This window comes from Peromyscus californicus, unplaced genomic scaffold (genome assembly GCF_007827085.1).
Source record: "Peromyscus californicus insignis strain IS unplaced genomic scaffold, ASM782708v3 Scaffold_17__1_contigs__length_78620276, whole genome shotgun sequence".
NCBI lineage: Eukaryota > Metazoa > Chordata > Mammalia > Rodentia > Cricetidae > Peromyscus > Peromyscus californicus.
The window spans coordinates 73,253,154-73,267,327 of NW_026294469.1; the positions used below are offsets into that span (position 1 = coordinate 73,253,154).

General features: G+C 48.7%; 1 protein-coding gene across 4 annotated transcripts in view; it reads left to right on the forward strand.

Annotated features, from left to right (window-relative positions):
- Positions 1 to 13,940, forward strand: part of Dipk1c (divergent protein kinase domain 1C) — a 21,457-nt gene extending 7,517 nt beyond the window's left edge. For all 4 annotated transcript variants that reach the window (XM_052742702.1, XM_052742703.1, XM_052742705.1 and 1 more), the window contains exons 2-4: positions 1,370 to 2,029; positions 6,844 to 7,008; positions 11,224 to 13,940. In XM_052742702.1, the coding sequence (XP_052598662.1) occupies positions 1,370 to 2,029; positions 6,844 to 7,008; positions 11,224 to 11,442 (1,044 nt within the window). In that variant the 3' untranslated portion in view covers positions 11,443 to 13,940. The remainder of the gene's footprint in view (positions 1 to 1,369; positions 2,030 to 6,843; positions 7,009 to 11,223) is intronic.
- Positions 13,941 to 14,174: the final 234 nt, after the last annotated feature.

Consider the following 14,174-nt stretch of genomic DNA (forward strand, 5'->3'; position numbering starts at 1 on the left):
CCAACAAAAGTCTGGGCATATGGTGCCATTCTCTAGCTGGGAGATCAGGGCCAGCGCTTTTTTCTGCTTTAAAATTTTATTTCATCTGTAAGAGCTTTGACTACATTTATGCACGTGCTCCGTGTGTGTCTGATGTCTGAGTCAGAGGTGGGTGTCAGACCCCCTGGAATTGAAGTCACAGATGTGAGGTGCCGTGTGGTTCTAGAGTCTGAACCCAGGTCCTCGGCAAGGCAAAGGGTGGACTTCGAGCCACCGCTCCAGCCCTGGGTCCCAGACTCTCTATCTGCAGAACTGTTGTAAGAAGGCTAGTAAGCTGGTGCTCGACTAGCCTGATCTTCAGTCTCTGTGGTCCAGAGAGTTCTAAAGTCCACCGTAGCAGGAGAGATCTCTCAGCAGGAGGCCACTGGGGAGGGCAGTTCAGACCTTGAGGCTTCAGGTGATAAGATGGCCTAACAAACCAGAGACCAACACACAGACGTGCTCTTGGTTAACAGGCACTTTGAACACTTCACCTTCAGTTTTCATGAAAGTCCACAATTCTTACGGAGTGCTCAGTGGTTCTGTAGGGTTTGGAATTCACACTCTTTGCATGGTACAGGGACAGGGTAGCAGCCGTCATCAGGCAGATTAGGAATTCTTAGCCAGATGTACACAGTCACAGCATCAAACAGGGGCTGTAAATGCCTCATCATCTCAGCCTCCTTGACACCACATGTGGCCAAATGAGTCAGGAAAGCTTGTGGTTTCCAGACAGTTTCTGGTTTTGAAATTGTGTCTAAGCACTAGAAGTTTATTTTCTTGACTTTAAGGCACATCTTATAAGCAACTCAGGAACAATGAAGCTGGCTGATGAACTTGCCGACATGTCTGACCGTGGCTCAAAGGCCATCTTGTAGGCCTGGCCTTGGGACACCTTTTCACTCTCTGCATGTGCCTCTGACTGGGTTGTAGAGTCACTGTGCCAGGGAGGCAGAGCAGTAAGATACAGAGGGGGTGTGAGGCCCTGGCCAGGGAGGCGGCGTGCTGGGCACACCGCAGCCCAGCCGGGGGAGGTCAGACTTCAGGCTTATGGCTATTGGTCCAGGGATTTGTCCACAGTGCCACACTGCATAGTGTCCACCGTGGATCATTCAGGGGTGTTACAATAAGCAAAGCAGGGAGAAAAGACACTGTGGGATTTTATTCCTGTCTTAGGACCGAATAAGGAATAAGGTGAATGTAGATGTTTTTGGAGTGGGCTCCAGCACTCTTCACCTGGACAGTCTCTCTCCTCTACTAATTACAAAGCCTTGAGTGCAGGATGTCATTATGTGTTGTCCCTTGTCCCCTATCCCTGCCCTGTTGTGACCCACTGTTTCCTCCGTTCCAGTGCCAGGACTACCGCGGTGGCTGGCTCACAGGCGCCCTGTGCGAGGACCTGTGCGTGGCCGGGGAGCTGCTGTACCAGCGCTGCCTGTATTATGAGCGTGGCAAGAAGGTGCTGCAGGCCCAGTGGAGGGGCCGGACTGTGGTCCTCAAATCCAAGAGGGAGGCTTTCTCCAGCTTCCCACCCCTCCATCTGCTGGAGGAGGAAACGGGGCCAGGTGCCCCGAGCATCCCCGAGGCTGAGCTGCTCCTGATGGTGGCTGGGGAAGTCAAGAACACCCTGGGCTTGGAGCTGCCCAACAACAGCATAGTTCCCCTGTGGCCTGCCAGGCAGGGCCCTGGCTGGCGGCAACAACTGGCCAGTGCGTGGTCACTGCTCCAGCAAGAGGAATACGTGTACTTCAGCCTGCTGCCAGATCTGAGCCGCCACATCCTGCCCGTGCTGGGATCCTGTGGCCACTTTTACGCAGTGGAGTACTTGGCTGCTGGTAGCCCTCACCACAGGGCTCTCTTCCCACTGGATGATGCTGGCCAGGCACAGGCTATTAGCCACATTGCTCTCAGCTTCCTGGACATGGTGAGCCATTTCGACAGCGACTTCTCCCACCGCCTCCACCTCTGTGATGTCAAGCCTGAGAACTTCGCCATCAAGAGGGACTTCACGGTAAGTGGAAGCAGGCTGCCATGTTTGTGGTGGAGAGAAGAGGCTCTGGTCTGTCTGTGTGGGAGGGAATGAGGTGTGGGCTTCCAGAAGGAAGCCAGTGCAACTGTGGGCAGCCTTGTGGCTCCTGGTCACTCCCGTTCCAGACCGCTTCCTTGCCAGGCAAGACAAGAGGATTTAAATAGCCCCATTGTCAGTGAAGGAGCCCACAGGAGGCAGAGGCCAGGCAGGAAGCAGAGGAAGTGCCTCATTTTCTTGAGGGCAGCTATGATGGCTGGTTAGTGCCAGTACAGGATCTGTGTGGGCTGCGGAGGGTAGGTTCCGGGACTGCAGATGGGGAGAACAGCCCCTTCCAGGCCAGGCATTCTGGGTCCACAGCACCTGGATGCTGAGATAGTCACTGCCTTCAGTGTTCTTTGGGAGAGAGTCTAGTCAGTTTCAAGTCTGCAATAGGACGTCTAGAGAGGCATGTGGAGTTCTGCCGTCCTAGTGGGGAAGAGAGCAGCTCAGTGAGCAGAAGCCTGCAGTAGAAAGATGAGCAGTTGTTGCCCTCCGCTTCCAAAAAGTCTTGTCACGGTCACTTGAGGTATGGATATAGCCATTATGAGTTCTGGGGACATAGCCACCTGAGATGGGGCATATAACCACCTGCGTCTTAGGGACATCGTAATGTGGAATGCTGCACTCTGGGCATGACATAGCCATTGTCTCCTTGAGCTCCTCAACAGCTGTGTTTACCTGCATGAGAGAACAATGTTGGGTCCATTTGTGACCCACAGTGGAGGGGAGGGAGGAGCTTGTGAGGTATAACACTGTTACTGTGAGTCCCCACTCCTCCCTGAAGACTTATTACTGGTTATCCTTATCAGAGAACTTGTTAGCAATGCAAATTCCATTTTCTGTCACATTTACCTATTTATTTTGTATGTGGGAGTCATGAATGCCACAGCATATGCAGAGAGGCTCAGTGTCAACTTGTGGGCAATGGTTCTGTCCCTCATACCATGTAGGTAGGGTGAATTCAGGTCCTAGGGTTGGTAACAAGTGCCTTCACCAGCCCCACAATGTAAATTCTCACACTGCACCTCAGACCTACTGAATCTGAGACACTGGAGAGGGCTGAGGCAGCACCTGTGATCCAATCCAATACGCAGGAAGACCAAGCAGGAAGATGGTGAGTTCAAGGCCAGCCTGGGCTACATGATGAGATCCTGTCTCAAAAACATGCAAGCAAGCTAACACTTTCCCAGCGGCTCTGGTCTGTGTTCAAGTTTGAGACCCTGCCCCCACTCCTGCTTCCAGAAGGTCGGTTTTATTCTTGAGCCTGGGCTGACCCCCTGCCCTGAGGAGAGGGAGGGAGTCTTATAGATGAGGCAAGGGAACAGAAGATTCCAAGTCTCGCAGCGCAGGCCTTCAGGCCTTATGCAGTACTTGCAAATGAATAACTGAGAAATGAAGGTGACCCCAAATCACATAGGCCTGCCTTTCAAGCCGGTGAGATGCTTCCTGCTCAAGAGAGGATTGTCACCAATGTTTCCAATCTGGTGCCCCGAGGAGGAGGAGGAGGTGTGAGCAGAGGACACTACTTGGGTCGTTTGTTCAGGATGAAGTCTGTGATTCTCTTGATGTTGAAAAGTTTTAGGAAGGGTCCCCTGTTTGTTTTGCTGCTGTTCTTATTTTAGGTACACAGGAGCTGCAATCCATTCTAGGCTACATAGTATAAATTAAAAAAATAAATCTGCCTCTCACTGGGAGATGAGAAGAACGTGTCACAAGTGGGGGTGAGGAGGAACACAGAGGCTGGAGAGAGAGCCAGAAATCAGGAGAGAATGGTCCTTGCCCTGACAATAAATTATAAAGACAGTAGGTTCACTAGCACAGCTCTCATTAATTAAAAAATTAAGTTATTACATTATTTTATGTGGTGATATATTGTGTACCCTAATAAATTTGCCTGAAGATCAGAGAACAGAACAAGCCACTAGATTAAACATAGAAGCCAGGCAGTGATAGCACACACCTTTAATCCTAGCACTCAGGAGGCAGAGATCTGTCTGGGTCTCTGTGAGTTCAAAGCCACCCTTGACTACATGAGATTGACTCAGTCTAAGAGAGAAACAGAGCCAGGCAGTGGTGGCACACGCCTTTAATTCCAGCACTTGAGATCTAGATCTCATGCCTTTGTTTGGGAAGCACTCATGCCTTTAATCCCAAGAAGTGATGACTGGGCAGAGAGAGGTCTATAAGGCGTGAGGAGACAGAACTAGAGTTTTTTCAGGCTGAGGAGCTGGTGAGGTAAGAGGTGGTGGCTGTGGTTTGCTCCTTTGTCTCTCTGATCTTCCAGCATTTGCCCTAATACTCTGGCTCTGGGTTTTTATTAAAAGACCATTTAGAATTTGAGTTGCAAGTTTATGTATATGGGTGTTTTGCCTGATGTATGTCTGTGTACCACTTAAAATCTTTCACTGTTTATTTTAGGTGTATGAGTGTTTTGCCTCCATGTATGTATGTATGTGAACCATGTGTGTGCCTGGTGCCCACAGAAGTCAGAAGAAGTCATCAGGTTCCCTGGAACTGGAGTTATGGATGTTTGTGAGCTACTATGTGGGTGCTGGGAACCAACCTGAGTCCTTTGAGAGAACATCAAGTTCTCTTGACTGACAAGCTCTCTCTCCAGCCCCTAGTTCTTAGTAATTTTCAGTGTTTTTAACCAAGCTAAGTGGTGAGATTAATTATTAATGTTGACCAAATAATGACAGGAAAGATTGATAAATTGTATAGGCTTGGGATGTAGCTCAGTGGTAGAATTCAACCTGGTGTTCACAAAGCCCTGGGTTCAATTCTCAGCATCACAAAAGAAAAAAAAAGGAAAGCAAAACACCCACTTTTAATAGGGTTAGGGGTGTGGCTCAGTGGTGGAATGCTTATCAGGCTTCTGTGCTGCCCCTGGGCTCCCCAGTATCTCCCCCAAAATAGCAACAAAAGGAGAGGACACCAGGTGGGAAGGGGATATGTTGGAGTGTGTGGTTGTGTGTGTGTGTGTGTGTGTGTGTGTGTGTGTGTGTGTGTGTGTGTGTGTGTAGGAAGAGAGAAATGGATACCAGATGTGCCATAAACAGAGCATCCTGCCATTGTTCGTAATCTTGGGGCTCAATTGTCTGTCTCTCATAGCATTTATAATCCCTACCCTCAGAGGTGTGAAGAAATGTGAAACTTAGCAGTCAAAAGGAATTCTCACCATAAACATAAATAAGTGGAAGGGTGGGGGAAGGGTAGATATGATCAAGACACATAGTACACATGTATGAACTTGTCAAAGACAAAATAAAAAGATTTTATAAAAAATTTGAAAAAAAATTCAACTCCCTCAAAACAAGCAACAACAATGAATTGTTTGCCATGCCTGAGTTTATCATTAGGTAAAGATCATCAAAAAGGGAGTTCTCTGTGCTTTGTTCTCATTATTCTGCACACATTTTAAAATAATTTATGTCCTCCCTGCTGTTCTACTGATATAGTCCCTGGGAAGCCAGTCCACTTCCAGCATCGATCCTGAGTGGAAAAAAAAAAAAAAAAAGAAAACGAAAGTAGAATCAATGAACATGCGTTCTGAAGCTGAATGACACCAGCAACTGAGCCCTCTCTGAGATGCTATGGGGGTGAGGGCTTGTGGGGCGCCAGTTCCTTCAAAGATGTCACATTTTGTAATGACTTCTTATCTCAAGGCTATCAGCTGTTGAACTTGGGCAGACTCCAGATTCAAGAGGATTTGAGTTCATTTTTTTTTTTTATCCAGGTGGCAGAGGAAAATCTGCATAATTTATAAGTTGTTCTTCTTTTTTTTTTTTTTTTTTTTGATTTTTGAAGCCTATTTGGTTGGAAGCCAGAAGGATACATCTGAAATTCCAGCAGTCTCCAAGTTCTTCCTCTGACAGTGGAATTCGTGGTTGATGCTGTTGAATTATGCATGCTGAATCTGATTTCAGCTGCCATTTTCCCGAGGCTCATCTGATTGGTCAGTTGACTTGGATACCAGATGTGCCATAAACAGAGCATCCTGCCATTGTTCGTAATCTTGGGGCTCAATTGTCTGTCTCTCATAGCATTTATAATCCCTACCCTCAGAGGTGTGAAGAAATGTGAAACTTAGCAGTCTGGAGAACTTCTCTGATTGTTTTGTTATTCATGTTGACAAATGTCATAGATGGTTAGAAAGGAACCAGAAGGAGGGGGCTGGAGAGGTGGCTCAGTGGTTGAGGGTGCCAGCTGCTCTTCTGGAGAACCTGACTTTGGTTCCCAGAACCCAGGTCAGGTGACTCACAACCACCTGTAGCCTAGCACCAGGAGAGCCAATGCCCTTTTTCAGCCTCACAGGTACTTGCACACCTGTGGCATATATGTGCACACACACACACACATACACATTAAGTACAAATAAAAACAAACTTTAAAAAAGCAACAGAAAGAAAATCCATTAAGTTATTGTACATATTCTACCTTTAAAGTCCAGGGAGGTCCAGAGATGAATGTTGGATGGGTGGTTACAGTCCCAAACCCTAGGCTCAAGTTAGTGACACCAAGGATCTTTACAGTCAAACTGTGGGACATGATTGGTGATACCAGCTTGTGTCAAAGGAAGCACTTGTGAAGGTGCTGGGGGCCTGGGCGTGGCCTCCCAACAGGTGGACTCCGTGGTCACAGTCATGTGGACCCATTCGACATCAGGACAGGAAAAGGAGCCGTGAACGGGTTCTCCCACAGGGCCTGCGCTGTTGTTCGATTGCTGTCCTTACTGACCTGTGCCTCTTCCATTTCAGGTGGTAGCTATCGACGTAGACATGGCGTTTTTTGAGCCTAAGATGAGGGAAATCCTTGAGCAAAACTGCACAGGAGACGAGGACTGCAACTTCTTTGACTGTTTTTCTAAGTGTGATTTGAGGGTGAACAGGTGTGGAGCTCAGCGTGTGAACAGCAACCTACAGGTGAGCAGCCCTGAGAGCCGGGGAGATGATGTTTGTGTCTGCAGGTCTCTGGGTTCGTTGTATTCCCCCGGGGCAGGATGGAGAGTTCTTCACCACTCCTTGTTTCTTACTGTCTGGGTGGTGGTTGCCCGAGTGACCAGTGGGGTCTGATGGGTGGAGGTCCCAGCACAGCCCCCAGAGGGCGGCTCCCGCTCTCTGCAGCTCCTCCTGAGGCTGCTTCCGAGAGATCGTTTGGAGGTTTTAGTGGGGCGATGCAGCTACTTGCAAGCTGTTGGTCAAAGAACGATCTTCCTCCTGTCTGGGACGGTTGACCAGCTTGCAGCAGCCGGCAGGATGGATGCCTGTGGAGGTGCTGAAACAGAAAGGACACACTCGCCCGGCCAGCCAGCAGCCACGTCAGCCTTGGTGACCCCTAAGGAGGAACGTCCTCAGCCCATTGGCCCTCCCACAGAAGGCGATGTGATCTTTCTGCCAGGGTCTGTAAATTCTCAGAGAGAAACAATGGGAGCCAGAGCTGAGGCCAGGGAGGCCAAGACCCACGATGCAAGGCAGTCCCGAGAAAGGGGGTCAACAGGGGAGGCTGGACAGACATCATCACAGACAGGCAGGACAGGTGGCAGGGAGAGTGAAGATGTGGATCCAGGAGGTCAGAGATGAGGAGCAGGAACTGCCTCTAGCTTTGTCAGTCACAGCGCGTCTGCAGGGAGGGAGACTGCAATCCCAGGGCTGAATCTCTCTCCCATCAGTTGGAAACTGCCCTTTCTCTTTGGAGGAACTGTCCCCTTCTGACTTCATCTGATGCCTTCAGGTGGGTGGGTGTGAACTTGGGCCCCCCAGTGCCCAGGTGCTGAGTGTAACCAGAGGATGTCCAAGCTGCTCCCGAGGGTGGGCTACCTCACGGCTGCCTGCCACGTTCACTCTCTTTTCTGTGCTCTTGCCTTATAAATTCTATTAATTTTATCATTCAGCCCACTCCCCCAGCCATACCTCCCTCTAGTCCATCCTCCCAAGGTGCTCGGTGTGCGTGTGCGTGCGTGTGTGTGTGTGTGTGTGTGTGTGTGTGTATGTGTGTGTGTATGTGTGTGTGTGTGTGTAGGGAGGACTTGATGGGATCCAACCTGAAACAAAACAGTTTAAGCTGGGTGCTCAGGAAGGCACAGTGTGGGGTTTTCATGCCATCAAGATGAGACCCGGGCAGCAGAGAGATCAATCTGGTGAATCTGCCGAGGTCAGGGAAAAACGCTGGTTCTACCACCATGGTCTACTCAGACTGCTACACCAACTGCCAGAATAACTGGGTGTTTCCACTTTCGGAAGGCTCATCGGTGATGTAGGCTTTTGGGGTGCTATCCCAGCCCCTTCCATATGGAGCTACCCCTTGATGGATCTGAGGGCCCTGTCTTTGAGTCATGCAGACAATATGGTTTTCACCTGTGTCCACACCGTCTCTGATCTCATCCACACATCTTGTGTTAAGAGAAACTACAGAACCAAAAAAAAAAAAAAAAAAAAAAAAAGCCGGGTGGTGGTGGCACACGCTTTTAATCCCAGCATTCAGGAGGCAGAGGCAGGTGGATCTTTGCGAGTTCGAGGCCAGCCTGGTCTACAGAGCAAGATCCAGGAAAAGGCACAAAGCTGCACAGAGAAACCCTGTCTCAAAAAAACCAAAAAAAAAAAAAAAAAAAAAAAAAAAAGAGAGAGAGAGAGAAACTACAGACTAGCAGAAATGGTTCTGTGGGTACAGAGACTTGCCAAGCCCAACTCTTTGGTATTGACTCCTGGGACTCACACAGGAAAAGGAATTGACTCCTGCAAACTGTTCTCTCTCTCTCTCTCTCTCTCTCTCTCTCTCTCTCTCTCTCTCTCTCTCTCTTCCTCTCTCTCTCACACACACACTGCATATATTAAATAAATAAATTTAAACAAAGAGCGAGGAACTAAGGTTATATCCTTAGGACACAGAGGGCTCTTATTAAGAAGCAATTGGACTTTGAACCAAAGAAAACTGGAAGGAGAGGCCAGAATCCAAACAGCCGAAGGATTTAGGAAATTATTTCATCTCATTTAAAGATATAATTAAAATTATGATAATTAAAACTCAACAACAATATGCTTTTGCCAGTGGGGAATAGTTGCTAAAATGCCATTAATTAATAGTTGAAGCTTCAGGGAGTTAAGTGAGTTGTCTCCACCCTTAGCGTGATACTGCGTTGTGGCTCTGGATCACACACACTCATTACTGAGTGTGACTATTGTCTTTGAATACAGATCCAGAGGTCAAAATGTGCTTTCTTTGTGATGTAGTATAGAGCACTACACAGAAAAAAAAAGTCAGGTTATAAGCGAGCATTTATACTACGATATTGTGTTTACTAAATAGTATTTTATTGGAAAGACAGATGTGCTTGGTTGTATTAGCGTTCAGTCACTGTGACGAAATGCCTGACTCCATCTGCTTATGATGAAGAAAATTTAATTTTGGGTCATGATTCCAGAGGTTTCCGTCTACAGTCTGATAGCCCCTTTGCTTTTGGGTCAGTGGTGGGGCACAGCAACCTAGCTGGGTCGTGTGGCAAAGAACAGCTGTTTACCTCAAGGAGGCAGGGAAGCCAAGTGGAAGAGAAAGACCTCCATCCCAGGATCCCTTGCAAAGCACACACCAGTGACCTCACTCCCTCACACCTCTTCAGATCCCCACCACATCCTAGCAGCACCACAGGTTGGTGGCTAAGCCTTCAGCGTGTGGGCCTTTGAGGCACACCTAAGATGAACTCCATTTACATGTCTGATGGGTTCCGATTCAGTTTCTGAGGACATTCGGAGGAGCTATGCCCTCTCAGGGGAGCCTAGTGTTGGGGTTTACTTGTTGCTCAGAAGCTCCTGCCGGTGACTCTGCTGGAGAGGACAGAGCTATGGTGTATTTTCCTAGAAATTTAAAATTTTTGCAAAGGAAAAGGGTGATTTCTAGTCAAAAGAGAATTAAAAATATATAGATTTTTAAATAACACCTTTGCCAGGAGAGGGACATAAAAATCAAGGGTTGGTTTGTTTGTTTTGGAGACAAGGTTTCTCCGTGTAACGGTCCTGGCTGTCCTGGAACTCCCTTTGTATAACGGTGCTTCTTGAATGTGAAGGTGTTTGGTAATGAGGCTGACAGAGGCCTGGTAAAGGAAAGTGAAGCATGTTCTCTGTGCAGCTCCCAAGCAGTGGTCCCCACCGTGGGGTTGGGGACCTCCTGGAAACCTGTAGGCAAATAATGTGTGAGGAGTCTGAAGAGCTCTCGTTCCCCACTGGATTTCATGGCCTTTTAGCAACAAAGCCTATGAAATTGCGGCTTTTTTTTTTTTTTTTTTCCTTCCCGAAAATAAAGCTGTTCAAAAGCTCCTTCCAGGGCCTGGTGCCTGCACAGCTTTCCCCTGGAATGTTCGTTTCCTCCTGGGCCTCGGAGGACTGTAAAGATAAAAGCCCACACTTGCATGCTACTCTTTACTAGTGTTCTGTTGACTCTCAGGATACAGCTGCAGGCAGCTATTGCTTCACCCCGCTGTGAGGGGATCAGTCCATCTAGATGACAGACAGCAGGCTGCCCTCTGCCCTGCCATGGGCCAGCTCCTTACTGGACAGCTCCTGCCTACGTACGACTCTGCTGTGATTTCTTTTCGGAAATGTGCTCAGTCCTTTCTGACCTGCAGAGGGGCCAACTCCTCACACAGAGATGGCGGCCTGAGACTCGGCTCTGCTGTGGGATGCTCTGTAGGTTAAATGTGTTGCTCTGATCGGTTAATAAACAAAACACTGATTGGCCAGTAGCCAGGCAGGAAGTATAGGCGGGACAAGGACAGAGGAGAATTCTGGGAAGTGGAAGGCTGAGGCAGAGAGACGCTGGGCCGTCATGAGAAGATGTTAGGATACAGATAAGCCACAAGCCACATGGCAACTTATAGATGAATAGAAATGGGTTAATTTAAGATATAAGAACAACTAGCAAGAAGCCTGAGCCATTAGGCCAAACAGTTTAATATAAGCATCTGTGTGTTTACTCAGTTGGGTCTGAGCAGCTACTGGACTGGTGGCTGAGAGAGATTTGTCCTGACTGTGGGCCAGGCAGGACCAGGAAAACTCCAGCTACACGGCTCTGCTGTGTCTTTGGAAATACGTTTAGTTCTTTTAGAATGACTCGCTTCCCCGAATTAACCTCTCACTTTCCCCCCTCAGGTCATCTGCGATAAAATATTTCGACACTGGTTCTCCTCAACTCACAGGAGTCCCGCCGTCTCCCCGCAGCTGCGGCTGCAGCTACAGCAGGCTGTTCAGGAGTGTGCTCGCCATGGGGGCCCCTCTGGGAGCTCCTGGACTGCCTCCTCCAGTGTGTTCTGGAAGCTTCGATGGCTCCTGCAGGCCACTCTGAGAGAGCTGCAGGGGGTGGAGATGTAGCGGCTGGCCTTCTTGCCTTAGTCATCAAGAGTGGACAGAGGACGTGACCTTCAAGTGATTTCTCGGGTTGTCGCTATGCAAATGCGCTGTCTGCGCCATTGACCCGGTCTTCCGAAGTGTGGGATCGACTTTCCCTTCTGTGGCTGCGATGTGGACCACCCTTGCTCCTGCCCAGCTTGGTGGTTCGATCTGGGTTGGTGCTGACTTCTGTCCTGCCACCCCCTAAAAGTGAGCAGAGGGAGGAGATTCGGAGTATTTGACTTGTGGAGTGGCCAGTGTGCAATCCTCTGTACCTGGCCATTAGGGACAAAAGGCAGCTGCCCCCTGTTAGCCACTAGCAAGCGAAAGTGTGAATGTGAGTGTCCAGATGAGTGTGTTTGCAAATAAGTGTGTACATATATGTGCACCCATGAGTGTGTGAACGTGTTTGCATATATGAATGTGTACTGTGTATATATGAGTATGTAAATACACATGGGCTTGTGTGCACATGGGTGGATTGCACAATAGTCCCACGGTTATGAGTGTTCCCGCATGTGTGTGTATACGCACATGAATGAGTCAGTCTGCCTGTGAATCTGTGCTCATGGATGAGTCAATGTTGAGTATACCCAGGCATGTGTGCATATACGAGGGTGTATACATATGGAGGTGAGTAAGTGTGTGGGCATGCGGAGCCTGTGTGGGGGGGTGGCTTTCTAAATGTGCCCTCTAGGAACCTTGCTGGCAGAGAAGTGTTACTTTTCTCCTGTAATTAAATGCAATAAAAAGTTGTGTCTTCAGGAGCATGATTTGCACTGGAGAGTATGTGGAGTGGCAGCTTTTAGTGCTTTTCATTTTGTAGAATTTTAGGAGCACTTTACCACGCATTATAATCTTCCTTCTAAGTAGGGACCACGTGTCTGCAGAAAGCAGTGTGTCTTGCCACCACAGAGACAGTTTAATAGAGTGCTGGGGTGATCTCCGACCACAAACAACTGGGGAGCAGTGTGTTTGGGCCGACGGACTGAAGACCTGGCCACGGGCATCAGGCTCTGCTGTGGTGCCGTATGCTCTTCGGTGGACTTGGTGAAGGTCTTCTGCAATGGCTGACTCACACAAAGCAGGCCAAACACTGTGTTGCTCCCCAACAGTACCAGGTGGAACTAGCAAGCCTTGTACCCAGCAGGGTCTTGCTTCTGCTCAGAACAGGGACCTCTGGTTTCACAGTGAACCCAACCTCTACAAGTCACAGTAAAAGGGGGCTCAAGAAAGATGTGGTGTCTTGAGGACTTGGAAGGGGTGCCAGCGGCTTACAAGGAGAAACAGACAAAATTTGAAGTTTTAAACATGTACAAAATGACAGACACCTCACCTTTTCCTCTTCACACAACACCTTTCCAACCCAGAGAACTGTCGCTCTAACTCCTGTGGATGCTCTTCTCAGGACTGTGCGCCCAGGCTGCATCCTGAGAGGATCCAGGACACCCAGAGGTCACACCAGCCCCGATGCTATCTATGATCCTGAAGGCCTTTCCCACCTCCTCATCCCACCCACCAGCAATTTGCCAGACAAAGCTGACTTTCTCAAAGGATGTCCTCCACCCCGTACCCGAAGTCTTGCTTTCAGTTTGTGGGTCACTCTGTGGCGGAAGTAAGTGGAACCCCAAGGTGCTCAGGCTAGCAGGGTCTCACAGGTGGCCCGGCCTGCCGCTGCTGAGCAAGGCTCCCATTCCCCGGCAGGATCTGAGGCAGCTGTTCCTCCACTGGGGCTGGGTGGGTTCCACGCTGTGGAAGAGTCAGAGGCAGGAGGATGGTGTGAGATGGAGGTTGAAGCTCCGGGATTCCTTTCCGGGCTTAGCTACCTGTGGACTGATGCTCTGCCTCTGTGCTGGGACTCAACTGAGCCACCCTGGAGTGACGGGAACGGGGGTCTTCCTTCGTGGCCCCGAGCCTCCTGGCCAGCAGCTATTCCCATTTACTTCCGAATGGAAATAAATGTTTTTGTTGACTGTGGAGACTATGCGATATATAATCACCCAACACAGTAGCATCTCTTTCTGCTTGTTTTTAGCTACCCATTTACACACACACACACACACACACACACACACACACACACACACACACGCTCCCTGCCTGAGGATTCCTTTTAAGGCAGTGGTTCTTAAACTGTGGTGAAATTCATTTTTTAAAAAATGTTTAAACCTTTCAGAATACTGCTTTTATGTAATACAACAAATATGGTATTATCAGTGTTCAGGTTTTTGTTTTGTTTTCAGTACTGGGGGCTGAGTACAGAGCCTCGGGCAAGCTAGGGAAGCACTATACCACTGAGCTATGCACCCACCCCATGTTTAATATTTTTAATGTGACAAATGAGACTAGCTGTTGTTAACCCGACTGAGCAACAACCATACTGATGAGCAGAAAATATTTGTTTTAGTAACACTCGTAACAGACAAAACACTGTCTTCAAGAGTTTTATCCTAATTAAAACCGGCTTATTTTACTCTGAATCTTTTCGTCACAAATCAGTTTTCAGAGCTTATCCTGGCTAGCACTAACGTGGTCTTTTGATGAAAGGATTCTGGACTCACATGCCTGTTAACTTACGGCTGACTGGTATGAACAGTTTCCCTGTTCTCTTGCATGAACATCACAGGCTACTTGAGTTCCCGGAGCGGGTCCCTGAGTGGGTGTCTTGCCCATATCACATAATAGTGGAAATACAAACACTGCTGGACTCTCAG